Source organism: Chelmon rostratus, chromosome 6 (assembly GCF_017976325.1).
Source record: "Chelmon rostratus isolate fCheRos1 chromosome 6, fCheRos1.pri, whole genome shotgun sequence".
NCBI lineage: Eukaryota > Metazoa > Chordata > Actinopteri > Chaetodontiformes > Chaetodontidae > Chelmon > Chelmon rostratus.
Window position 1 is genome coordinate 19,222,583 of NC_055663.1, and position 23,906 is coordinate 19,246,488.

The 23,906-nt window shown below is 41.8% G+C and overlaps 3 protein-coding genes across 5 annotated transcripts; 1 reads left to right on the forward strand and 2 right to left on the reverse strand.

The window, feature by feature from the left end:
- Nucleotides 1-802: 802 nt before the first annotated feature.
- On the forward strand, nucleotides 803-5,334 carry adal (adenosine deaminase-like). Its single transcript, XM_041939445.1, has 10 exons — nucleotides 803-934; nucleotides 1,055-1,185; nucleotides 1,442-1,502; nucleotides 1,596-1,683; nucleotides 1,790-1,871; nucleotides 1,974-2,100; nucleotides 2,641-2,721; nucleotides 2,813-2,951; nucleotides 3,032-3,132; nucleotides 4,072-5,334. Exons 1-10 carry the CDS (start codon nucleotides 890-892, stop codon nucleotides 4,261-4,263), a joined length of 1,047 nt encoding a protein of 348 aa, XP_041795379.1. The 5' UTR covers nucleotides 803-889; the 3' UTR covers nucleotides 4,264-5,334.
- On the reverse strand, nucleotides 3,542-12,099 carry nat10 (N-acetyltransferase 10). 2 transcript variants are annotated; one of them, XM_041939442.1, is made up of 29 exons: nucleotides 12,003-12,099; nucleotides 11,625-11,748; nucleotides 11,449-11,540; nucleotides 11,196-11,367; nucleotides 10,946-11,068; nucleotides 10,793-10,854; nucleotides 10,592-10,706; nucleotides 10,264-10,371; nucleotides 10,021-10,154; nucleotides 9,845-9,938; nucleotides 9,667-9,765; nucleotides 9,441-9,577; nucleotides 8,888-9,012; nucleotides 8,652-8,802; nucleotides 7,917-8,013; nucleotides 7,679-7,795; nucleotides 7,317-7,418; nucleotides 7,140-7,214; nucleotides 6,939-7,055; nucleotides 6,683-6,816; nucleotides 6,546-6,594; nucleotides 6,352-6,448; nucleotides 6,171-6,278; nucleotides 5,915-6,087; nucleotides 5,703-5,822; nucleotides 5,512-5,610; nucleotides 5,135-5,208; nucleotides 4,941-5,021; nucleotides 3,542-4,860 (listed from the first exon to the last, which is right to left on the reverse strand). In XM_041939442.1, the coding sequence occupies exons 2-29, from the start codon at nucleotides 11,736-11,738 to the stop codon at nucleotides 4,716-4,718; spliced, it is 3,114 nt and encodes a 1,037-aa protein (XP_041795376.1). In that variant the 5' UTR covers nucleotides 11,739-11,748; nucleotides 12,003-12,099; the 3' UTR covers nucleotides 3,542-4,715. The 2 variants fall into 2 exon arrangements, with proteins under 2 accessions (XP_041795376.1, XP_041795378.1); XM_041939444.1 differs by lacking the exon at nucleotides 12,003-12,099 and adding an exon at nucleotides 11,837-11,948.
- Nucleotides 12,100-13,314: 1,215 nt separating this feature from the next.
- caprin1b (cell cycle associated protein 1b) lies at nucleotides 13,315-23,571 on the reverse strand. Of its 2 annotated transcripts, none has more exons than XM_041938963.1 (18): nucleotides 23,437-23,571; nucleotides 22,247-22,411; nucleotides 21,973-22,035; nucleotides 21,779-21,865; nucleotides 21,443-21,681; nucleotides 21,252-21,334; nucleotides 19,266-19,451; nucleotides 19,100-19,152; nucleotides 18,918-19,001; nucleotides 16,666-16,836; nucleotides 16,483-16,591; nucleotides 16,306-16,367; nucleotides 16,120-16,212; nucleotides 15,431-15,577; nucleotides 14,894-15,047; nucleotides 14,534-14,710; nucleotides 13,969-14,075; nucleotides 13,315-13,864 (listed from the first exon to the last, which is right to left on the reverse strand). In XM_041938963.1, the coding sequence occupies exons 2-18, from the start codon at nucleotides 22,409-22,411 to the stop codon at nucleotides 13,778-13,780; spliced, it is 2,067 nt and encodes a 688-aa protein (XP_041794897.1). In that variant the 5' UTR covers nucleotides 23,437-23,571; the 3' UTR covers nucleotides 13,315-13,777. The 2 variants fall into 2 exon arrangements, with proteins under 2 accessions (XP_041794897.1, XP_041794895.1); XM_041938961.1 differs by having other exon boundaries at nucleotides 14,534-14,713.
- Between the last annotated feature and the right edge of the window lie 335 nt (nucleotides 23,572-23,906).

Below are 23,906 nucleotides of genomic sequence, written 5' to 3' on the forward strand. Positions count from 1 at the left end.
TATTGAAGTAGTGAATATTAGTTTAATATTTGGAGGCATTCATTGTTTTGATGATAAAGATTTTCCAAACAAAACATCATCTTATAAACTAGGATGCATCATTCTAGATTAAATTACCCAGTAGCATACAAAATAGTTGTAAACTGCTACACATTGACCAGCTACAACACTGAAACGCTGCTTTAATGCACAAGTAAATATACAATGAAAACAGTTGATTAATGAAATGACCATTCTCCATAATGGGTACCTTTAACTGTCCTTTTAAGTCAGAGTTTTAATGCAAGGCTATTATTTCTATTTTTATAGTCTAGTATTGCTAGTTTTACTTAAGTAAAGGATTAAGTATACTTAAATTAATTAAATTAACTAATCTAACAGTAAAAATAGCAACAATGCCAATATTTGAAAGCTGTAGGTACGTGGTGAGGTACTTTTCTTTCAGTTTTGCAACGATTTTATTTATTTAGTTATTTTAATGAACTTGCGGAAATCAAGGCCAGTTATACAGTGAAGGCAGCAGTGCCATCAAGTGATGACACAACACAGTCCTTTTAAAAGAAAAGATCGAAGCAAGAGGGTAAATATAAATGGAGATCTGATAGATTTTAATGCTTTTTGGCAGTTCCAATTATTTATTTCATTTATTCCAAATATGCAGAAAGCAATATTTTCTGTTTATAGAATTTGATTTTTGAAAATCAAAAAAATTTAATAAGAAAAAAAGTAAATGTCTTTATCACTTAGAGACGGAACCTTTTCGAGGGGGGCTTATTTCTTCGTTGCACTCGTTGGGGCTACAGGGAAATGTAGACTGAAAACAACGGTATTCGACAGAGAACGGAGCTTAGGGCTCGCAGACTAGACTCGGTCTTTGTCGGACTTTGTGATGGACAATGAGGCTGATGTCTTTTATCGGGAGCTGCCGAAAGTGGTGAGTCACAAATGTAGTCAAAAAAAAATTTACACGAAAATTGACAGAGAAGAGTTTTTAAGAGAGCAAATGTAGTTTGTGATTGCTTCATGCTAACGTCAGCGTTTCGACTGTCACCAGGAGCTTCACGCTCACCTCAACGGCTCCGTCAGCTTCCAAACCATCGAGAAACTCTTCAGGCAGAAACCGCATCTCAACATCGAGCACAGCATGACCGCCATCGCCAAAGGCCAGCGGAGGACACTGGATGAGTGCGTGTAACTTTGTTTGTCCCTCCGAGTTTAATACGAGAGCTCGCTGTTTGAAATCAAACTGGGTCTAATTCATGACGAATTCGCCGTCACTTTCTTAATTAATTTAAGTTATTTCTTAACGTAGGTGCTGTAGAAACAGTTTAGTTGATATTGGAGTAGATATTGCTTGTACGCGTTTAATGCAGACAACAGTAAACTAATGACGAGCATCTAACGAACCAGTATTAAAACAACATGGCGCTCATGTTCGCAGGTGTTTTCAGGTCTTCAAAGTCATCCATCAGCTGGTGGACACGGAGGAGGATATCCTGATGGTGAGGATTCAAATTCAGATTAGTTTTGATCGTCTTTTCTCTCATTTTTATGCCCAGAATATCAGTAACAGATGTCTCTTTTCTTTTTTCCAGGTGGCTACAGATGTTATCAAGGAGTTTGCAGCAGATGGAGTCAAATACTTAGAACTGAGAAGTACACCAAGGGAGGAGAAAAACACAGGTAATAGGTCTTAACAACATGGAGCCTGATGTTTTGATGGCAAGGTTTATCATCAGGATTATTTTCAGAAATTATTCGATTTACAAGTTTATTATCTTTTTCCCAGGATTGACAAAAAGGAGATACGTTGAAACTGTCCTCAAAGCCATCCAACAGTGTAAAAACGAGGGAGTGGACATTGATGTCAGGTATTCATTTCCTGTGTACAAAGTCCAGAAATGTGTCTTGAGTGTGATAAAACTGTCGGCCACAGTCGCGCATGCTTCTAAATGAGCCTATTTGTTCTGAAGGTTTCTGGTGGCGATCGATCGTAGGAATGGGACTGAAGTTGCCATGGAGACGGTGAAGCTGGCTGAGGAGTTCATGCTGTCCTCTGATGGTCTGGTGGTGGGACTCGACCTCAGTGGAGACCCGATGGTCAGGAGCTTTGTTTGCCAAATGTTCACAGAATTTGACTTTGTGATACAGCGCAGTGAAACAAAAACATTAGAAATTAAAAGGTTGAGTTCGAAAGTTAAAGTTAAAAAGAAAAAAAAAATGCTGCATGTATCGTTTTGGAATTTGTATGCAAGTGAGGAATAATACAGTAAATGTACTGCACTATGCTAAATTTGCACATATTGCACAGTCCACACAGTGTGTGTGTGTGTGTGTTCGCATTCAGATGAGGGATGGCCTTATGGGAAAAACTTTTCAGGTGCCTATTGGCCCTGGTGCTGATGGGACCATGTAATTGTGCTTTGTCGTATTTTGCAACATGAATTGTTATTTTCATGTCGTTTTTGGATGGTGCAGTACAGTTAATTCCTCCAAACTGCAACAAATCATATCAGAACTGTCTAGATGGAATATCATTTAGTCAAATTAAAGATAAGTTTGTGTGTTTCCAGTATCGGACATTTATTCTGGATTTTGTCACAGTTCTTCCTGTAAATTAATGTAATTTTCATGTTGAAGGTTGGCCATGGCAAAGACTTACTTCCTGCTCTACAGAAGGCCAAGAACTGTGGGCTGAAGTTGTCACTGCACCTCTCAGAAGTATGACCTCACCATTTTTTTTTTAATGTCATTTGTTATGTGTGGTCACATCATCTGTGAACATTCGGAATCACAGCAAAAACTGTTGCAGGTACCGTCACAGCTGGAGGAGTCAGACTTGCTGCTGGATCTCCCTCCAGACAGGATCGGTCACGGCACATTCTTGCATCCTGAAGTCGGTGGATCTGAAAGTCTTGTTGACAAAGTGGTGAAGAACAACATACCGCTGGGTAATACTGAGATCAAATGATTATTCTTCTGTGGAGTGCAATATTTCATTTTTGATTTCTCAACTTTGTTTTTCTTGTAGAGTTATGTCTGACATCAAATGTCAAAGGACAAACTGTACCGTGCTACTCCAAACATCATTTCAAGTACTGGTACCAGTTGGGACATCCAAGTGTGATTTGTGTAAGTTTCATTTCTTTGCACCTCACAGGCAGTGAAACTTCTGTTACAAATATCTAGTTCATATTTAAATTTGTTTTGGATTGGGGCTGCTTAACAGTTAAAACATTTGTATACCAATATGGTAACTACTGTAAAGTTTTAGTACTGATGACAAAATTATACTTTATTTATTGTGTACAAAACATGTTTTTCAGCTAAAGCCCTTTCATTCAACTAATTTAGCCAAAATTCTCAAACATATGATTGTATCAAGGATGTTACTACATGGGCTCTTTGTAAACCTGTTGTCAGTAAACAGTTCATTTGCAAATGATTGCATTCTGTTTTATACATTTTACTGAGTCCCAACTTTTTTAGAATCAGGGTTGTATGTGTTTATCTCGACACAAATAGTCACGGAAACTGTGCCTGAACTCGTGATTTAATTTGTAAAATATTTAACAAAATACAACTAAAACAAAGAACGTAACAAAACATTTGGTGCCAACATTTGGTTTTGACACACCAGGGACACAATTTGGGCAGGAATCACAAGTTTTGGGGTTCAGTATCCAGTCCTAACGCATTAATGGCTTGCTTTGTGAAGCAATGTTAGTATTGCAGTTTTATTGGGTTGGGGGGCTTGAAAGTGATGTATTAAAAAACAGAAGTCAAAATTGATTCAGCAGAGGCCAAAATATGCTTTAGTCTTTAGTCAGAGCTTCAGAAAGAAAAAACTACAACTCCCACAATAGCTCAATAGTCGTGTCATTAGACCCTCCTCAGACCTAAGTCTTGTTTTCATAGGCTGTGTAGCACATGATGAGTAAACAGACTAAGGTGAAGTCCCCCGTTTTAAAAAAAAATGTACATTTATGTAGAATTAAGATTATGTAGAATCTTAATTGTGATGAAATCAGAGTTCCCCATGAATGATTTTTATTCTTTGTCACATTCCAGACTGACGATAAGGGAGTCTTCTGTACAGACTTGTCTCAGGAATATCAGCTGGCAGCTTCCACCTTCGGTCTCAGTCGTGAAGCCGTGTGGAAGCTCTCCCAGCAGGCCATAGACTGCATCTTTGCACCAGACGCCGTGAAGCAGCAGCTCAAACAGAAGTGGACTGAAATGCAGCCTCAGGTGTTCAAGTGACCCGTTCAGTGGAACCTAAAGCCAATCACATACCTCCCGTTTCACTTTTTAAAAACCTTTCCATTAACGTTTTACAAGTCTTTGTAGAAATCATGACATCAACTAAAAGGGAACTCTAAGAGCACTGTAAAAATGTTTGAAATACTTCAAAGTAAATGACATTTAATTAGTACAAGAGTAAGTGTGGTATTTTCTGCTGATATACAGTGTGAAAATGAATGAAAGCAACATACTTGTTATGACATAATGTAGAAATGTTGGTGTATCTGGGGAGCAGAATTCAGAAAATTGTCAAGGATTTAAAAAAACAACAACTCAACAGATATCCAGTCCTGCGTGAGGTCTTCACTATCTGTATGTCCGTCCAAGATATCCAAAGTTCTCCAGATCACAGATGTTGATGCTGCTGTGCCCACGCACTGTCCTTCCTGTCAACGCAGCTCCGTTTACTGTCACATCTTCTTTCCAAATTTGCCACGCTTTTCCTTGTTCTTCTTGAATTTGCCCTGTTGCATCTCCTTCTTTTTTAGTTTCCCCTGCTGCGGAGCCCCGTTGCTGGCTATGGCGTTTCCCCCGTCTATCTTCCTCTTCTTGTTACTGTTGGGAGAAGACATCGTTACCAACATGTTTCTACAACAACCGAACACTACAGCCAAAGATCCTGGGTGTCACTGCACCTCTTGATGCTGACGAGAGCCGTGTTCCCTGCTTTCTTCAACACCTGGTCCCATTCCTCATCATCTCCACGGATCTTATATCTATAAAAACAAAGGAAATCATTACAGTAAATATTGCCCAGGCATTTTTTTATATCTAGAACACTACACACAAATAATAACCAATGCTGCTTCCCCCCCAGCCTTATACTTACTCTTCCAGGTCCATTTCCTTTACTTTCTCTACATCCTGCTTGTGTCTCTCCTCAAACTCCTTTGCTGCTTCATTCTGTTAGAAGCAGATTCTGTTTTAAACATTTTTCCTTCAAACACATCATAAAAATGACGAGATGCAGCTAACTTCTTATTCATTAATGATTAATGTGTTGACTTTCCCTGTTAATTATGTAAGTCATCGCAGTTGTAAAATAAAAACATTCCTATTTTCTTCCCTACATACAGCTCAAAATCCAAAAATATTGAATTTACAATTATAGAAAAACAAGAAAAGCAACAAATTCTAACATGAGAGGCTGAAACCAGCAAATACTTAACATATTTGCTTGATAAAGTAACATTGGTGCCCACATACCAGATCGTCATTAAGGCTTCTGACAGTCGGCTCCATGGAAACGTCTTTGTGGGCCACCATCTCAGCCTCAATAGCTTTTTCTTGGATGCTGGTGAAGACCTTGGATGGTAAAGGCCAGAATAAAACAAAGCATGAATGTTGCTGCAATACTTTTGAAGGTAGATTTTATGGTTCTTCAAGAATGGACTTACTTGCACAAATTTCCGGATCAGACGGTTGAAGAGGCCCATGAGCTGCGAGCTTGGGAGTTCGATTTCCTTCTCTAGCTGTTCCACTGATTTGTGCTGTAAGCCTATCCCCAGCAGTAATGCCTACAGAGAACAGGAACAGTCAACAAATATGACAATAAAACTGATTTCATGACAAAGAAACATTGAAGACCACAACAAAAGAGGGAACTTACACACTGTGCGGCTGAGAGAGATGTGTCGCCGAGCTGCTTGAGGAAGAAGATGCGTGCCACTGTTGGGATCAGGTCCATGATGAGGTGGTAGTCCACCATGCTCCTCGAATACAACTCCAGACGTTTCAGGTCGTAAGGGCTGAAATGGGCTGCCAGCTCAGAGCTGCTGAGAGCTGCCAAGGTCAGAGACAAGTCAGCCGAGGTGTGTAAGAGGCAGAGGAAACGTGATCAGGATTGTCAGTAGAGGAAGTCTTACTGCTCGTCTCCTCCTTTGACTTCTTATTCTGCAGGATGCTGAGCGCCATGCTCGGATGGAAGCTGCCAAATTGGTAGGAGAGGAGAGACAGGAAGCGCCGGCGGAAATCTGAGGAGAACAAAAACAGCTCAGTCAGACTGTAATAACTTTAAACGCAGCATGTCTCCAGAAGGAAGTTCACCTTTCCAGAAGGCAGACAGCCACTGGCTCTGCTCGGGGGCTTCATCTGTATTCAGCTCCTTTAGCATCACACAAGAGTGCTCTCCTGTCAGGTCATTCTACACACAAACACACACAGAGCTTCATAATTCCATCATGTGACAACAGCACAATGTACAGAAACCCACTTAAAAAAAGCATGATTTTTACACTTACAGGGGTTTGCCTTAAGTAGACTGGAGTGTAGCCCACTTTCTTCCAGAACCTGTCAGGTTGCAAAAAGAGTTTTTAACATTCGTAAATCTGCAGAAACATTATGACCCCTCCTCTTTTCCACATTCAAAGAAACTCACTTGAGCAGCTGTGCAGTAAGGCCATAGGAAACTCCTAGATAGTCCAGTCTCTCTGCTCTCCTCTCACTCAGCTTGAGCAGCAGAGGGGGGAGCTCCTTCCGTGGAGTGATCACCTCCTCCAGCAGACTGACAGCCTGGACAACAAGACAACAACAGGGCTGCTGTCAAAGAAACGTGCGTTTAAACTAATCTAATCTCTAAATGCATTTTTACTCTTGTTACACTCCAGGTGAGGCACTGACTTCCTTTGGATTACCTCACTGCTGACGGAGGTGATCTCGTTGTGATTTGAACGTGTGTTCTCGTCCATGGTGGGAAACTTGCCCTCATAGTACATCTGTAGCAGCTGGAGAGCTCTGGAGCCGTAGCCCATCTAGGGGAAAGGTTGGAAACCAGTTGCATACGGTGCATCCAGAGTAGTCAAAAACTGGACCAACAGGCCTTTGCGGGTTCTTACCCCTTGGTAGTCTGGATTGACGGCTATTCGCACCACTCTGCCTCCTGAGAGGCCGGCAAACTCTGAGTCTTGGAACTGCAAAAAAAAAAAAAAAAAAGAGTAGAGGATTTTGCAGTTTGCAAGTTGGAAACGTGAGCTGTAGCGAATTTGTCAAAAAGTTTTGTGACCAGTATGTACCTGTTCTGACACCGTCCAGGGAATGAGGTCACCTGAGGCCTTCTTTCCTCGAGACAGACTGTTCAGGATTGACTGCCGAGATATTTCTCCCTCCAGACACACCTGAGGGACCACAGAAGAAAAAATGGAAGTCAAAAATGGAAACAAACAAAAAACAAGCATACAAGGCCAGTGATTCTATCTGAATGTTGTCAATCAATGACAAACTGACAGTAAACAAGAAATGGCTGATTTGGTGGAAGTTCATCTTTCTTCTGAAATTATTCGGACAGATTTGCCTGTCACAGCTGTTTGCTTTCAAATGCACGGAGCAGCCATCGCTCTTGTACCCATTAAAAACAGACTGTTTCACCTCGTCTTACCTGCACCACAGCGAGGACCTCAGGTAGTGAGTTCTGTGTGGGGGGAACAGGCGGCAGGAGACAGAAGAGGTGATGAGCTGGAGCGTCGGACAACAACTGCAGGTCGTTTGGTGAATTCTGAATCCGGAGAAATCATTGGGTCAGCGTAGAAACACAAATAAAACTGATCAAACACTGTGCAGGGCATTATGCTCCTCGAGGAAAAGTGAGATATGCAAACACAAACTAATAATATCACCTTGTAGTGCGATGCCACGTAGAGAGCCATGAGCCTCTGCAGGAACGCCTCAGATGCTTTGTGGTAGCAGAACAGTGTGTCTCTGTTCACATAATATCTGCACAGTGTGGGCTGAGGACAACATTTTTTGCTTCGCTCATGTATTGTCGGACAAATGTAGACAAAAATACATATTACAGATACATGATATGCTTCAACTGAAGCCTGACTCACTCTGGGTTTGGAATCGATGTCACCTCTGACTTCAGTAATTCTTTAAATACCTACTGGTTAATCTCAACCAACAGGTGAAAATGGATTAATCGTTGAATTTTAAGCAAAAAATGCAAAACATTCTCTAGTTCAAGCTTGTCAAATGTGAGGATTTATTGCTTTTCCTTGTCTCATTTGTTAGTGAATTGAATATGTTTATGTTTTGGGCTGTTTGTCTACAGAAACGAGCCACATTAAGAAATTTATTTTTGATGGGCATATTTCGGTGTTTTCTGAGCCGAACGATTAATCAAGAAAATGATCAGCAGACTGATCAGTAATGAGATTAATCATTAATTGCAGCCCAGCTCTAAATGCTTGTGTTCGCTGAAACGTCACCAGAGGAACACATTTGTTTTAACCAATGCTGGCGTTTGTACAAGCTTTATACTGACCCTCCGGCTCAATCACTTTGTATCAGACTGAATTTGCTTGCGTGATTCTCTAATTTCCCCAAAGTCCTTTGAAGTAGATCAAGGATACAGGTCACAGGTCTGTGGAAGTGGGCAGCCAGAGATGAGCCTCGGTATGTTCAGACAGTCCAGACAGAGAAGATCATTCAGCCACTTTTCTACAGCGTCACCTGGGGCGTAGCGAATGGACTCGTGGAGAGCAACCTCGTGGAGAGAGCGGGCTGTGTACAGAGACAGGAAGGCAGGCAGTCAGACAGAAGATAGACACACACACACGCAGACACAGTCAAACCCAGAGATGTTTACCTGCTGCGAGCCGTGCTGTGTTGGTGGTTCTGTTCTCTGCTGACAGACTCTGCTGACTGTCTGCACTCTGCTGCCTCAGCTGCTGAATCAGTTTGAGGGAAAGAGAGCGTCCAGTTCCTTCATAGCTACACAGATGAAGGAACACAGCAGTTAGAAATGCAAGTAACTAAAGCTGAAATGATGAAGTGATTTATCGATCAACAGAATAGTAACTATTTTGATAACTGACCAATCTTTTAGGTCATTTTGTATGCAAAAATGTCAAAACTTGACTGGTTGCAGCTTCTCAAGTGTGCAAATACTTGCTTTTCTTTTATTATACTAAATATCTTTGGGTTTTGGACTACTGGTCGACAAAAACAAGCCATCTGAATATGTGAACTTGGGTTTAGGAAATTCTTTCATAATCATTTCTTGCAGCACTACAAATACTACTTATTATTATTGCTTCTACGACACTGGTCATTAAATCCATCACTCAAAACTTGTGTGTAATGTTTTTCACACGATCTGGTTTGTGATCATGTGAATATCATCCAGCTCCATTACTGACCCGTTGATGGTGGAGGCCATGAAAACCAGATAAGGCCCGAGCAGCTTCTTAACCAGAGGAAGAGGGATGGCCGCGGCCTCATCGATGACCAGCAGTTCAGCCTGGCCCAGCTTCACCGCATCACCCGGGTGGATGTACTGTTGGTCACATGAACATGAAGGTCACATGTGTTCAATTACTGCTGTAAATAACAGGAACTGGAGAAGAGCGGTCAGGCCTCATTCACCTGAATTGTCTGCCGATGCTCTTTGAAGATGTTCACCCGCACCACAGCTTTGTTGAACTCTGGATTCAAAGACTGGATGATTTCATAGTCGAGATGCTCCTGCAAATGAAAAAGGGGGATATGTAGCAGCGTCTGCTCATAGCAAGAACATGCAGAGAAGAACCATCAGGCAGCCTACCTGATACTGCAGAGCATCAAAGCCTTTGAAGATGAATTCAAACATGGTGTGGAGGTTGTCCGGGCTCGGTGAGGTCACAAAGATGTTGGAGTAGCTGTGAAGAACGTCAGGCAATCATTAGCAAAAATGTTGGACGCTTTAATAGACAAAACGGACATTATAAAACTCATCTGTACCCAAAGGCCACAGCTCCAGCGACAGCCAGCCCCAGCGCTGCAGACTTGCCTCGACCGCGGGCAGCAGTCAGAGCCACAGTGCTCCTCAGGGTCTTCTCTGAGATTGCCTCAATGAACTTCAGCACTCCTTTAGCCTAGAAGACAATACAATCTTTAAGACTGACGCATGTGAAAGCTATTGAGGTGTGATTTTCTTCGCACTCTTTGCACTGTAAAGTGGCTCTGTATTCGCCAGGTCCTGACCTGGTCCATGGTCCTGCAGCAATCCACCAACACACCCACAGGCTGAGTGTCCTGAAGGGACTCCTTCAGATCCTTCAGCTCCTGTTCACGTGGTGACAAACCGTCCTCCTGAAGGGGAAGAGACAACTGGTCAGAGATCAGGGAGCATAACAAGCAAGCAAGCATACAGACTATTCATACAAGTCACCACATCGGAGACACTGGAACCAGTAAAACTTCTTGATTGTTGATGACAACTAACTTAACTCAAACAAATAATCAATTATCAAACGTATTTCTGATTAATTTTCTGTTGATCGACTAATCGTCTCTACTCTAACACAGTCACCTGAGTCTTTGGAGGGACGGGCTTGATGTTTGCCATGTGGCTGGAGATTGGCAGGATGTTGAGCTGGTCGTCGATGACGACACAGTTTTTGCAGGATGCAAGCGACAGAATGAACCTAGAGACAAAATAAATAACACAAACTGTCATTCCACTGACTAAAAATGCTTCAAACGCCACAACAGTCTGAGGAGGAGCGCTCACCTCTCATTGAACCTTCCCACCACATCCTGATGAGCCTCAGTCCGGTACCGAGAGTGCACATCCTGGATGAAAACAGGCCACAATGATCCCACATCATCTGACTAGAAAACAGTGTCTAACATGTGGAGATTATAGGACAGGTTCTAGACTTACCATAGTCATTGTGTACAGCTGCTTGAGAGAGTTCATTGTTCTCAGCAGTAACACCACAATACCACCTCCTTCTACAGTCTCAACAGTTCTCGCTAAGAGATTAGGAGTCAGAGCTTCAAAATCCTGTGAGACACAGAAAGCAGTATTCGTCCGAGTCAACACACAGTCGTGGTCCCCAACATTTTCTGGGATCTTTCATTCTCTTTGATGCATCTTGGTTCTGTTTTGCAGCCAAAGAGGAGTAACTCACCTGCAGGACGCACATGCCGAAGGTGTTGCCCAGGATCTTGTGGGTCTCGTTGTAGTAACAGTAGCGGATGTTGGTCGCAGCGATGAAGAGTTCAAACGGGTCATCCTGATTCAGGTTCAAGGTGCCAGTTTTTATCTTCTTCTGCAGCTGCCTCATGCGCTTCTTCCGATTGCTGTTTCACACATTTTTCACACATTTTTCAGACTAAGTAAATGTGAAGCAGCTAAAATCTCAGAGAGGAGGTTCCGCTCACCTGCTGAAGCCCAGGTCTTTTTTGTAGCACCAGAGTACAGAGGGTCGTGCTCTGACGGCGGCTTTGGACAGCATGTGGTGCAGAATGACAACCTGGATCACAGAAAGCCTTTAGTTACACTAAATGGATCTTGAAACAAGCCCACTGCTAACGCAGACTGATAGATTGAAGATTACCTGATCTCTTCCACGATCTCCCACCACCACAAACATGGTACGATGCTGCAGAGCGACTCCATTCTCTATCTGGACACGAATCCGGTTGTCTACCTTCTTGCGGACTGTCGCCATCGTCTTACTACTGCCGAGAGAAATCACATAACTGTCACATCAACGCATATGAGCAAATGTCAGCGATACTTTGCGACATAAAAATGTCGCAGTTATACCCAAAAAGTGCTGTCAGCTGAGTCAGGAGGAAGCAGGGACTGGAGCTAACTTACAGCCCAAACAAATGAGAGTTAAACGCAGCGAGAAATCTAAAGTGTGCCGCAACACGAGGAGGAGAAACGCAGAGTTAAAGCGTCGTTTCAGACACTCAACGTTTCCATTTACCTTCAGATACAGACACGCTGATGGTTGCTTAACCTGATAAAACTACAACAGTTCAAGGGGTGAAGCTACACGCCTGCCATCATGCTGTTGATACTCTCACGTGGAGACACCAGCTCATGGAGGACCCCCGGTGTGACGTCATAACCGCGCGACGGTCTCCGGCAAACAAAGCGGACGGACGAGTGTTTGTTTTGAGCCTCCGTATTTAACAGGGAAAATACTCGATACACAAATGCAAACGGACTAAAAGAAGCGCCACAGCAATTCAACACAGAAGTCAGGCCAGATATTCAAATAGTAGACGGACTGAAGAACATTAAAGCAATTAAACGAATATTTATAGAGCTTCACATTTTTTTAATTGGCTTTATTGCCTGTTACATGGTACCCTTATGTAGCTGTTCTGTCCTTTCTTTCTGTTGAATTGTATGCATGTGATTTGTGTGAAAATATATATGTATATATTCATATACCCACTGCGAATGGATCTAATTGAGTAAATTACTTTAAATATCTTGGCATCTGGCTTGATGACAAATGTACATTTAAATATCAACATTAAATGCTTTTCTTCCACACTTAACCCCTTTACTCAGTCCATCATTCTGCTCAGATTTATTACTGGTGAGAGCAACAATATTCAGTATTGTATCTTGTATGATAAGGTGGAGTGATCTTCTGGCAGAGAGGTGTAATAAACATTGCTACTTGTTTATCTATAAAGCCCTTGTTGGAAAGTTACCACACTTCTTAATGTTGCTGGATTGGAACTTTGGACCCAATCAGACTCAAACAAATGACCGGCTTGTGCTTCATGTACCCCGACAACAGTCTGAATTTGTAAAGTCAGCCGTTTTTTTGTTTGTTTTTTTTTTTTTTTTTTTTTTTTTTTTACAGCCCCAAATGCTTAGACTGACCTTCAACACAGGCTTAAAATCGAGACTCTACAAACCTATATACAACTAACAACCACAATCATTCATTCAACCTTTATTTCACCTCGAGACCAATGAGGACGTATCCTCATTTACGATGGCGTTGAGCTACAAAACAAAGGCAGACATTAAAAGTTAAATACAGAATAACATGCTATCAAGCGAATAATAAAAATATAGAAAATATAACAATGTTCAATTGAAATATCACATAGCCTGTATTAATGTGTAGCTGTCTTAACTAAATTCCTCTTTTTTGGGTCCTATTTGTCTTTGATTTGCCTATAAATTATCCACTGTAACATTTAAAAGTTGTCAACCCTTACCTGACTTGACTGCCTTAACTTCACAGCAAAAAACTGAGGCTGAAGCACAGGTATGCAACACAACTTTATTGAAACTCTTGAAGCAACATCAATTTACAAACAAGGAAACGGGAGCTCATTGAACAAAAAAAAAAAAAAAATCCTTTTTTAGAACCAAAATGACAGAAAAGAACTGAGAAAGGGAATAAACTCCCAAGGATTGGACCAGCAGTGGCAGGTGCATTTTTTAATACAAAAAATAACTTATGAAATCTTTCAAGTTTACAGGAATATCGTAACACAAGGCTCGAGTAAATCGATGATTGGATTTACAGCTTAGCTTGTGTGTTAGACTGTAAATGATTTAATATTTCCAAATATCAAAGCAGGCATTACTTTGATTTAAGAGACAGGAAAAATACCACTGATGAAGAAAAAACAAAAAGAGAACATGAGTGAGCTGGGGCAAATGCATTCTTGAAATTTGAATTTTCAGTGTGGTGCAAGTTAGTCACAGTCATTATGAAAGGCCTTTTCAGGATCGGATTGCCTGAGTGCTGCCTCTTGACACTCCTCTGGGTCCCTGACCAGCTCCGCGCTTGTAGTTCTGTTGGTAACCGTCCTTGAGCAACAGAGAAAAGAAAAAGACATTTTAGAAACTACTCCAACAGACAGTAAGAGTGACACAAAAAAGCCAGTGTGGAGGTCTGATTTCTTCTTTCATACCCTCTGATAATTCCCATTCGAGTAATCCCGAGGTGTGTTGAACTGAGTCGGTCCATAACCGGAGTTTGGAGTGTTGGCAAATGGAGGACGATAACCATCATAGCCACCTGAAAAACAGGAAGACTTTAAACTTAAAAATGCATCTAATGAGATTTAGAATAAACAGTCTCTGACTCTGTCGCCCCTTTCAGACAAGCTCCTCATTACGTTAATGTTATGGCAATTTTAAATGTCAACAAGCGCTGAACATGAAATTGATGAGGAATTTTATTTTACGGTAAGAATCACACTCACGATGGTCACTAATTGAGGCTTCAAAGTTAATTTTAAAATAATTCACTGACAGAGACTGAAGGAGAACAGAAAACACCTTTTCAACAAAAGGTCCTATTATGTCTGAAGAAAGTCATAATGTAACGGACACCTACTGTATGTCTGAATGACTTGAATGAAAAAAAAAAACATTACTTTGATAGATGAATGCAGCAACATTACATATTCCACGTCTGACAGGGGCTTGAGTTAAGGTACTGGATTAATTTGTGGCTGTCGGTTGTGAGTTTACCTCTGAATCCATTCGATGAGCCTCTGTAGCCATTGATCATGCCCCTGGCATTGCGAGGTCCACCACGAGACATGCCTCTGCTGTTGTAAAAGGACTGAGGCTGCCTGCCGAAGCCTGGGCCCTGCTGGGAAGGCTGCGGGTGGCCTCCTGACTGGTCTTGGGAATGGAAGGCACCAACTACTAAAAAACATGGGGTTGGGTGCCCCAAAACAGATGCATGTCAAATTCCAATAAAACTCAAACAAACTGTACAGTATTTAAATAAAAGGAATTTAACTGGAATATAATTTCAATAAAAAAAATCTGGCAGAATTAATCCTGGAAGTAAATAATGAATAAAACAACTGAAAATCTGCCTACCAGACTGCAGTTGTTCTGACTGCATCTCTGTCTGCTCCACAGGATGCTGCGATTGGCTGCTGAAGGCTTGGTTGTAGCTGTTCTGGTACTGACTGGCCTGGTTCAAAGCCTCCGTCTCACTAGCTGGTGGGACTGGGGCATTGAGGTTGAACACCTGAGGGGCAAACAAGGGACACATTGTGGTGAAGCCAAAACCAGAGGAAAGGTCACAGGCTCATTAGGAGTAAAATCTATTACTCACTATTTCCTCGCTAAAGTTGCTTCACTGCAAACCCATACAAATACAATATGATGAGAGGGCACTTCAGGACTCCACAAAGCAATTTCTAATGGGAGCTATTAATGTATTTCTATTCTGATTCCACTGGAAGTCCTTCAAATACCTTTTTAAATCTGTAGGACAGGCCAGATAATTTGGCCTTTCACTCAACTTAAACATGACATGGAGTAAAATACAGGTATTACTTGATAACATGAGTCATTCTTCAGTAAGTTTGATTGAACAATAGGCAGTAAGTGTCATCACAAAGGCCTTACTGTCTGCATTGACTGGAATGGTGCTGCGTTGACATTGATGCCACTGCTGTGAGGAGCTTTGGAAACAGGCTGGAAAACCTGCGTTTGAGAGGCAGGTGAGAGAGCTGTAGATGGTGGAGGCTGCTCCGACGACAAGGACATGGAGGTCTGTGGAAGAAGGGAGACAACGCAAGATGAATAAACACATTTTTATCTGCTGTGTGGGAAAGTACATCAGGAGGTCAAAAATGTCATTTATATTTAAGTACAGCCCTTTCTTAAAGAAAATTTAGCAAGCTGTACACTGCATGTCAAATATGAACTTAGCCCAAATAAAACGGTATTAAGTTCAAAAAGTTTCCTGAATTAAAATCACAAAGAATCTGCTTTCAATAAATTAGCCTGTTCTCTACCAGAATTTTATTCCTGGCAGTTTGGACGGCTTTGAAACGGCATTCAGACTTTCATCTTAATAAATACATATAAAACTTCACAGAAAATTTAATTGATTGGTTAACTGAAAAAACTGAACTACAACTACATACAAATATCTCACATTATGAGCACAAATATCCATTTACCATAATTTCTCTACTTTCACAACCAGTATATGAATGCTTTGGATGAGCAATCAAAAACATGCATTTAACACATGAAAACTGAATCCTAGGAGTCACAAAGGGACTCTTTCACAGGACAGCATGGTTTACCTGGATGGGGTCGATGGATTCTTTTGAGGGTCGTGGATCTGGCGTGTGTGAGGTCTGATACATGGGTGGCGGAGTTGGGGAGACGATAGGAACCTGGGAGCATACAGCAAAAATTACGTTCTCTTGTTTACCATTCCTTCAGGGTGGCGACAAGATCAGCTTGTCTGCTCAAGTTTGATTACTCACTTGTGTGGGCTCAGGTTGGACAGGAACAGTGTTGGGTTGTGATAGCCGGGACTCTGGGTGAACTAAGAAGATTTGAGTATTGCACCTTAGTAAACCAGAAAGGCCAATTCAAGCATTCAAGTGTGATTTTTACACACAACATGACATCACAACTGAATTTGTCTTTGGGAAACATACCTGGAGGACACACCATCTGTGGTAAGTCAATGTTCTGAGTGGGTTTCATAGGCTGCACTGAGACAATGGCAGGATCAATGGGCTGTCCGTCAAACTCCAGCATAGAGTCCTGGAAACAGAGACGTGGTGAGCACCATGCTGAATATCTACACTCAACATTTCTTACAGGCACAAAGTCCTCACCTGCATGAAGTTGTACGTTCCCTGCATCTGGGCCATCAAGTCCTGCACCACCTGCTTCCTGGCCATGGGGTCAGGAGCCGGCGCAGGAGACGCCAAGTTCAAGGGGTGGGTCTCCAGGGCAATAGGGGAAGCCGCAGGCTGCACAGGCTGCTGCTGCATGGCGCTGACTGCCTGAGAGTGGAAGACAGACACAACAGGTGAATAACAAACAGGAAGAATAATAACTGAAAACTGGTTTAGTGCTTGTGAGATGATGCCTGTGGGTCTATTTTACATCATGGTTTGTGAATTGAAACATGAGACACATGCAAATGTGAGAAATCCAGAGTAGAAATTACATCAAAGACTTGAACACCCTCTGCAAAAAAACCTGGAACACATCAGAGCACACGGTATAGGCTTATCACGAGGAATCATACCATCACAGGGTGGTGCTCAGATACCTGTCTGACAGCTCTCACTGGAGATGGAGCCTACGAAACGCAATGCAGTGCCTATAAAACGATCCACCACTCTCTGAAGGAACAACTACCATGGCCAACAGCCAGTGCCGTGGATGCCCCAGGGTGTGGCTGTAGTGACCGCTCTGATAGCAAAGGCTCCAGTGTCCAGCACACAACACTAAGGATCGCTGTGAATGATCTCCAGCCGCACTGTATATTCAATGTCACTAACAGTTTATTGATCAATAGTACATTTACTTCAATACAGAAAACTCCGTTGTTAAATATTTTCACTTTCTTAGAAAATCAGTGGGGTTTTTTTAAGAGGCCGTATCAGTGTGAAAAGGCCAAAGTGCTCCATACAAAACCCACAGTTCAGCTACCAATGAATGAGTCCTGATCTCAACTAGGCCGACAATTGGCCGATGAAAATAAATTCAAGTGACGCCTCTTGCATCTAATAGACAAGCTTTGTGGTTCTATGTGAGTGATTATCTGTTTCTGTAAAATGGATGAACTTAGAATTATGTCCTTTTTTTCCACCCAATCCAAACACACAGGTCAGCTACCAATGAATGAGTCCTTGTCTCAATGAAAAAAAACTCCTCTTCAGGATCCCAGGAGACAAAGAAAGATACTACATGAGACTCAATACAACAGTTGGCCATTGAAAATAAACCCAAGTGACACCTCTTGTATCTAATAGAAAAGCTTTGTGACTCTTCCTGACTATCCTTAGAGCAGGTGAACAATGAATTATGGACTTTTTGGCTCGTTGCCAGGGGTTGACAAGCTGATTGACTATCACTCTCAGGATAAACTGGTGAGTAATGTTAGATTTGCGGCATTTTCAAAATTAACTAATACTCTGCGGGCCGGATGTGACCAGCGGGTTGCCATTCGGTCTGGATGCAGACAGAGATTCGGTCTTTTAGAAGCCCTGGCATACGACATTGAGTAATATTTAATTTCCAGTGATGTTGATAGGTAGCTTGTGTGTCCAGCATCAAAATGGGAAAGGATGCAGTAAACTCACTAGGTCAATTAATCTTCTTTGACAATACAAAGAAGAAAAACAATGCTGACACTGATCAAAACAGTGAGAAGGTGGAGTTACTAGCTCCCACATGAGCATGGACAAAGAAGCCAAAGCAAGCAATGAAAGACACCCATTAAAATGTTCACCGTGTAAAATGCCAAGGTTGCCCACAAATGTTTCTGACATTTATAGTTAGGTCCATATTGGATGCATTATAAAACAGGGTACATCATAGCCTTTCTGACCATGTGGCTGCAGTCATCACAACAATCATTTGCAGGATTCTTCCAATCTGAGTCAGAGTCAGTTACAGTCAATTACTGGCCAACTGGATGAAACATCTGACAAATATTTGTCTAGTCAGTATCTCTACTGTCACTATCAAATGAAGGCAAAGTCAAAAGACCTTTGCAAAATTCTGCTTTCTAATGCTGCATCAAGTTCCTCCAAATCAACTCATTAAGTTACAAATTGATCATCAATACAAGTAATGCAAAGGTTTTAACGTCCCTTTAATTCTTGCAGTTTTTCTATAAAATGATCTTTTAAATGTGCTTGTTAGATTATGATATACTACCACTGAAATACTTGAAAGAGATTTAATAAAATGTCCCAGCCAGCTAAAACCAGATGTATCACAATGGAGGTAGTTCAAAGCCAGATTACTTTAAGGATGAGAAGACAGAATCAGAAAAACTGGGCAAATAACCAGCAAAACATAAAAATATTGTAAACTTCAGTCCCAGAAAAACAACATCCCTGCAGCATACCTCTGTTTCCGTGGTCCACTCATCCCCCTGCTCCTTCTCACTGCCACTGTAAGTGCCGTCTGGAATGAACTGTCTATTTATGAACTGGTGAATTAACAACAACAACAAAAAAACATTAGAGCACAAAACTGCAAAATATAATCAGTCTAATGACCTCACTGTAAAGGGTAAATTAATCTCACCTCTGTTGTTTCCACCGCAATCGGTTCTGTGAACTCCTCAATTATTTCAGTTTCTGTGAAGAGAAAAACAAGTTTGGAGAATGCGATGCAGATTTCTTTATTGCTTGATTGCATTAGCATTTTGTAGAGTATTTCATGCAGCTTGGTCTCAGAGAACGGTCGGAACCTGGATCAACAGTCTGCTCTTCTGCTTCGGACGATTCAGCTACTACTACTGCCGCCGCTGCCGCCACCGCTGCAGAGGCCGGTTCTTCCTCCTCTTCCTCCTCACACACTCCATTTTGGTGAGATGGAACCCGGTCAAAGTACCCGCTCAGCAGAACCTGGTCCAATGTCTCTTTCAGTGCCTTGTCTAGAAGACGAATAACGTACGTGCAATTTATTGGAAAGACAAATCATGAAAGCAGACATTGAGTCATCAAAGTTACGATATGGAATGAATTTTACCAAATTTGGCCAGCCAGACTGGGCATGCTGTGGTAATCAGAGCCAAATACAGTGCTTTTATTAGGCCTCAAACTCAGCATTTTGGCTATGGCACACATCAAACCTAAATATTCATCTTTAGACTCTGGTTAGTTTCAAGTCTTAATATTTCTCTACAACCACCAGTATTTATAACTAAATAATCAGAAAAGCAAATCAAGACACACAAAAACTCAGCTAATCATCATCAGCCTCCTGTGGACAGTGTGGTTGTGGTTTGATCAGATTTGATTGACAGTTTTCTGACAACATAAGCAAGGAAACCCATAACTCTAAGGACAAAACAACAGAAATGAAAATATTTCATGTGAAAGAACAAATAACTTAAAGTTTGTATAAGACCCCAATGCCAAGAGTAGGAAGCCAATACAGAGAATACGTTTCAAGCCTTCAATGCCAAACCTCCAACTGTGCAACAGTCCTTCATTCATGATTTAAAAAAAATAAAGGCCTGGGGCTAAAATGCTGGCCAACTACATCGCTAATATTGTACTAGAACACAATCATGACTTGTAACTCAGTAGAAACACTAGAGGAGCCCTTTAGCTAGGTCAGGCATTTCCACTTTTGGCTCTCCAGGCAAAGCAGGTCAGTGTTATTTCCTTTACTACCTTGTACTTCAGGTCAAGAAGTCTGCTGCTGCCTGAATAAATATCACCCTGAGTCACCAAGTAAGAACTCCTTACTGAGGTGAAAGGGTTGGCTGGTGTCACTATAGTGAACTGGGTCACCAGTATCCTAATGTGGCTCCAGAGATCTGACCAGTGGAACCACAGGCGACAAGGCCACTGGCACCCTGCCCCGCTGCTGAGTCAGGATAAGCCCACAGCGCTCAGCCCCCAAGCAGAATGCAGCAGTGCGAGTCCTGAGGCCAGATTGCTGAGAATGCAGTACGCCAATATCCCCAAGCCCTGATTATTCACATCAGAGCACTGCACACATGCTGCATTAACAAAATACAATGCACATGCTAAATTAACATATTAAGACTGGCTAATGGCCTGCACTAGCTTCTGACAAGGAGGTTTTGTTTAGAGCATTTGACATCTTTATCTATCTTGCCTTGGGATCTCTCAAAAGGATGCGACAAATTATTTATGGCTAGCTTCAACACAATAAAAAGCTTGCTGATAACTGCTTTGTCACCAATGTGATAAAATGTCCTGCCAACAATATCCACAACCAGCTGGGCATATAAATAGAGCCAGTTTGTCTTAATTAAACTTAATTTTGCTATAAATTACAGTAGGGCTGTAACTACTCGTTATTTTATACTATTATATACTAAACTATTATTTTCTCTATGAATGTCAGTAAATAGCGAGAAAATACCCATCACAGTTTCCCAGACCCAAGTTAGCATCTTCAAATTGCTTGTTTTGTCACGCAGTCCAAAACCCAAAGATATTCAAGTTTACTATCACAGACTAAGAAACCAGCAAATAATTACATTTGACAAGTACAACCTAGTGGATTTGTGGAATCCCTTTCTTAAACAAAATTAGTTTAATGATTTACTGATTATCAAAGTAGCTGCTAACTGACTGCTTGATTAATCGATAAATTGCTGGCAGGCTGAAATTACTTAGCTTAAGCACCCATTATTGAAAAAACTGTACTCTACTGATTGCAACCATTTGTCAGTTCCAAATTAAAATAGACTTACATGTTGTTCCAACCACAGCCTTGTCCTTCCCTTCCAGGAGGTCCCAGAGGTGCACAGATGCTTCTTCATACTGGTCAGCCAACCTGCAAGTGTAGATAAGTTGTACAGATCCCCTTGTTAAAAAGGACAAAAGTAGTGGAAGAAGTCTTTTGCATTTCAAATGCATCCAGATACCAATGACTTAGACCAACCTGATGTTTTGGTCACGGTCTGGCCCCACTAACTTGTAGAACTCATCAAAAGCTGTGAGGTCTGTATCTGTCAGCAGCGGTGAGCCGCTGACTCCCTGCTTCAGGTCCTGCCGCACAGTGTCGTCACCCAGCCGATCCAGGAGGAACTGCAGCTCCAGAATCGTCTTCAGTCTCCTCTGCTCTGCCTCCTCCCGCTGCAGCTGCTCCCGCCGTGCAGACTTCTTCACCACCTTCTGGATCTAATGATATACGCCAGTCACATAAAGTCAAGTTACTACAAGTGAGGGTGGACACCACACTGAGGAACAATTTTCAGTAAACCACAGTCATCCTTACATCTTGTCCCAGTGCAATGAATGTCTTGTGCAACTCTCTGGCAAATTCCAAGTTATTAATGACTTCCTGGTATTTGGATAGGGCTTCCTAAAATTATGGAAGAAAAAGAGACATTTCAAGCACTACTAGGTTGCAATATCTTTGCAACTACTGGATTATTTTTAGTTATGTACGTAATGATGAAGTGTACCCACCAGCTGGTCATGATTGAGACGCTCCCCGTTATTCTTCCTGACTTGATAATCATCCAGTTTGCTCTGTAATAGATCATCATAAATGCAACACATTGTAATGACTTATCACACATATTAAGAAAAGAAATTCTTGATGTCAGTGCTTCAGTTTTTTTTCCAGCACATCAGCTATGGATTGAGTGGGACATCATTCATGCCTCACCTTCCAGTAACAGTAACGTAGCTACACGTTATCAGGAAGCATCAGGAACAAATGGCTGTCAACAGTACTCACCTTTTTCTTCTCCATGTTGCGGGCCTTCTTGTCGATAACACCGAGCACTTGCTTCAATACTTCGGACTGTCCACCAAGTGCAAAATTGCCCACTGACCCTGGAGCGGATCCCACATCTGGGCTGGCAGACTGCACGGTCCCATTTGCATTCATTACTGAGGGCATCTAGAAGTTTAAAGTGTGAAAGGTTAACTTCTTCAAAATCTATACAAATTCATAAACATTAGATTAACTGAAAACGACTGTCATCAGTCATAAGTTGATACCTATCAAAACATCATCAAAAACAACATCATTAGAGAGATTATTAAAAGTCAATGAATACTGCATGAAGACGACTGAGGACGGTGTCCGTGAACCACCAAACATTCACACTGAAGAAGCTGCAACCTTCAAAATGTACAAATTGTGCCTAAGCAATTAATCAATGATTTTAATTGTTTAGCAGAATTGTTATAGTTTCTTTTTCTTCCGAGCGACTATTCGATAACTCAGCTAACTGTATCAGCTCCACCTGAGATAACGCCATCGTCAGGTTGCATGATACAGTGGGCCCGGACAAACAGCCTGACGGACAGACAGGTGTCGCAGACAGATTCATGATCCATCCTCAAAGGCAGAATTGTAATTCGAGTAATATGTGGAATAACGAGTTTAAGCGGTTGATGTGGCATTTACTAGCACGATAAAACATTAATTTACAGCTAAGTAGCTACAACAGGACAGGTGGTGTATTATCAATATATAATTTGTAAGGTGTAAACGACGTACAGTATACACATAAAGTGTAGCTTCTGGACAAAACAAGTGTACCAGTCAGACTATTTCCCTCAGCCCCAAACCAGTTCATCATAGTAACTGGCGAACTTTAGTCTAACTGTCTAAACTGGTGGACGGACGTTCCAGAATTCGTCTCCTTATCAAAATATTTTCACTATAACTTAGGTCACAGAGCTATATTTTCGGCTACCATCTCTATGGTCCACAGATAGTGTAGCAGTGCCGCGAGCTCGCCGGTGTTATCTTGAGGTCTGGTAAAATGGCCCTGGCCACACTACCGTTAGCACAGACCACTGACTTAGCATCTTCACGCACTGCTAGCTTGGTTGTCTGGTAGCTACAGCGACGCGTGCTAACCAGCCGGCCTCCCGGCCTCGTTGGCTTGGTAGCACGAGTCGTGATTCACCCACCTTGATGTTATATATCCACAGGGGAGCTTGCTAGCGAAATGTACGAAACGGCCAAGTTGTTATTATTGTTGTGTTGCTTTATTTTCTCTTTCACTCTAGTGTGGGATCCGCCCCGCCGGCCTCACCGACAACTGAGACGGTTCGAAAGACGGAGAAACTCTTTATAAAGGCGAAGGTCCGGTTTTAGCTGTCAGAGATATGCCTGAATGAATGAACTACAACAACGAACCTAAATAGAGCATATAACCATTAAAATAATCATTTTCATATACAGCACAGACTGTTTAATTGAACTTTATAATAAGTGGCTAATTTTGTAGCAATTTAATATTACAAAGTTGCTAGTTGTGAACAGGCAATATAGTCAGCAGCCCCTTGGCAGAAAATCTGCACAATCATTAGCTTTGATTAGGCTATCCTGTCTCTCTCCCTATGCCAAATACAGTATTTAGTTCTGCAGCAGCTGTCCC

Coding starts and splice junctions, on each gene's coding strand:
- nat10 (XM_041939442.1), bottom strand. CDS start 11,738: ATGGCGACAGTCCGCAAGAAGGTAGACAACCGGATTCGTGTCCAGATA. Junction 11,368..11,448: donor AAAGACCTGGGCTTCAGCAG/GTGAGCGGAACC, acceptor TGTGTGAAACAG/CAATCGGAAGAAGCGCATGA. Junction 5,022..5,134: donor AAGGAAATGGACCTGGAAGA/GTAAGTATAAGG, acceptor TTGTTTTTATAG/ATATAAGATCCGTGGAGATG.
- caprin1b (XM_041938961.1), bottom strand. CDS start 22,411: ATGCCCTCAGTAATGAATGCAAATGGGACCGTGCAGTCTGCCAGCCCA. Junction 21,682..21,778: donor TCATTGCACTGGGACAAGAT/GTAAGGATGACT, acceptor GTATATCATTAG/ATCCAGAAGGTGGTGAAGAA. Junction 15,048..15,430: donor CATTCCAGTCAATGCAGACA/GTAAGGCCTTTG, acceptor TTTGCCCCTCAG/GTGTTCAACCTCAATGCCCC.
- adal (XM_041939445.1), top strand. CDS start 890: ATGGACAATGAGGCTGATGTCTTTTATCGGGAGCTGCCGAAAGTG. Junction 2,101..2,640: donor ACCTCAGTGGAGACCCGATG/GTCAGGAGCTTT, acceptor TTCATGTTGAAG/GTTGGCCATGGCAAAGACTT. Junction 2,952..3,031: donor GAAGAACAACATACCGCTGG/GTAATACTGAGA, acceptor TTTTTCTTGTAG/AGTTATGTCTGACATCAAAT.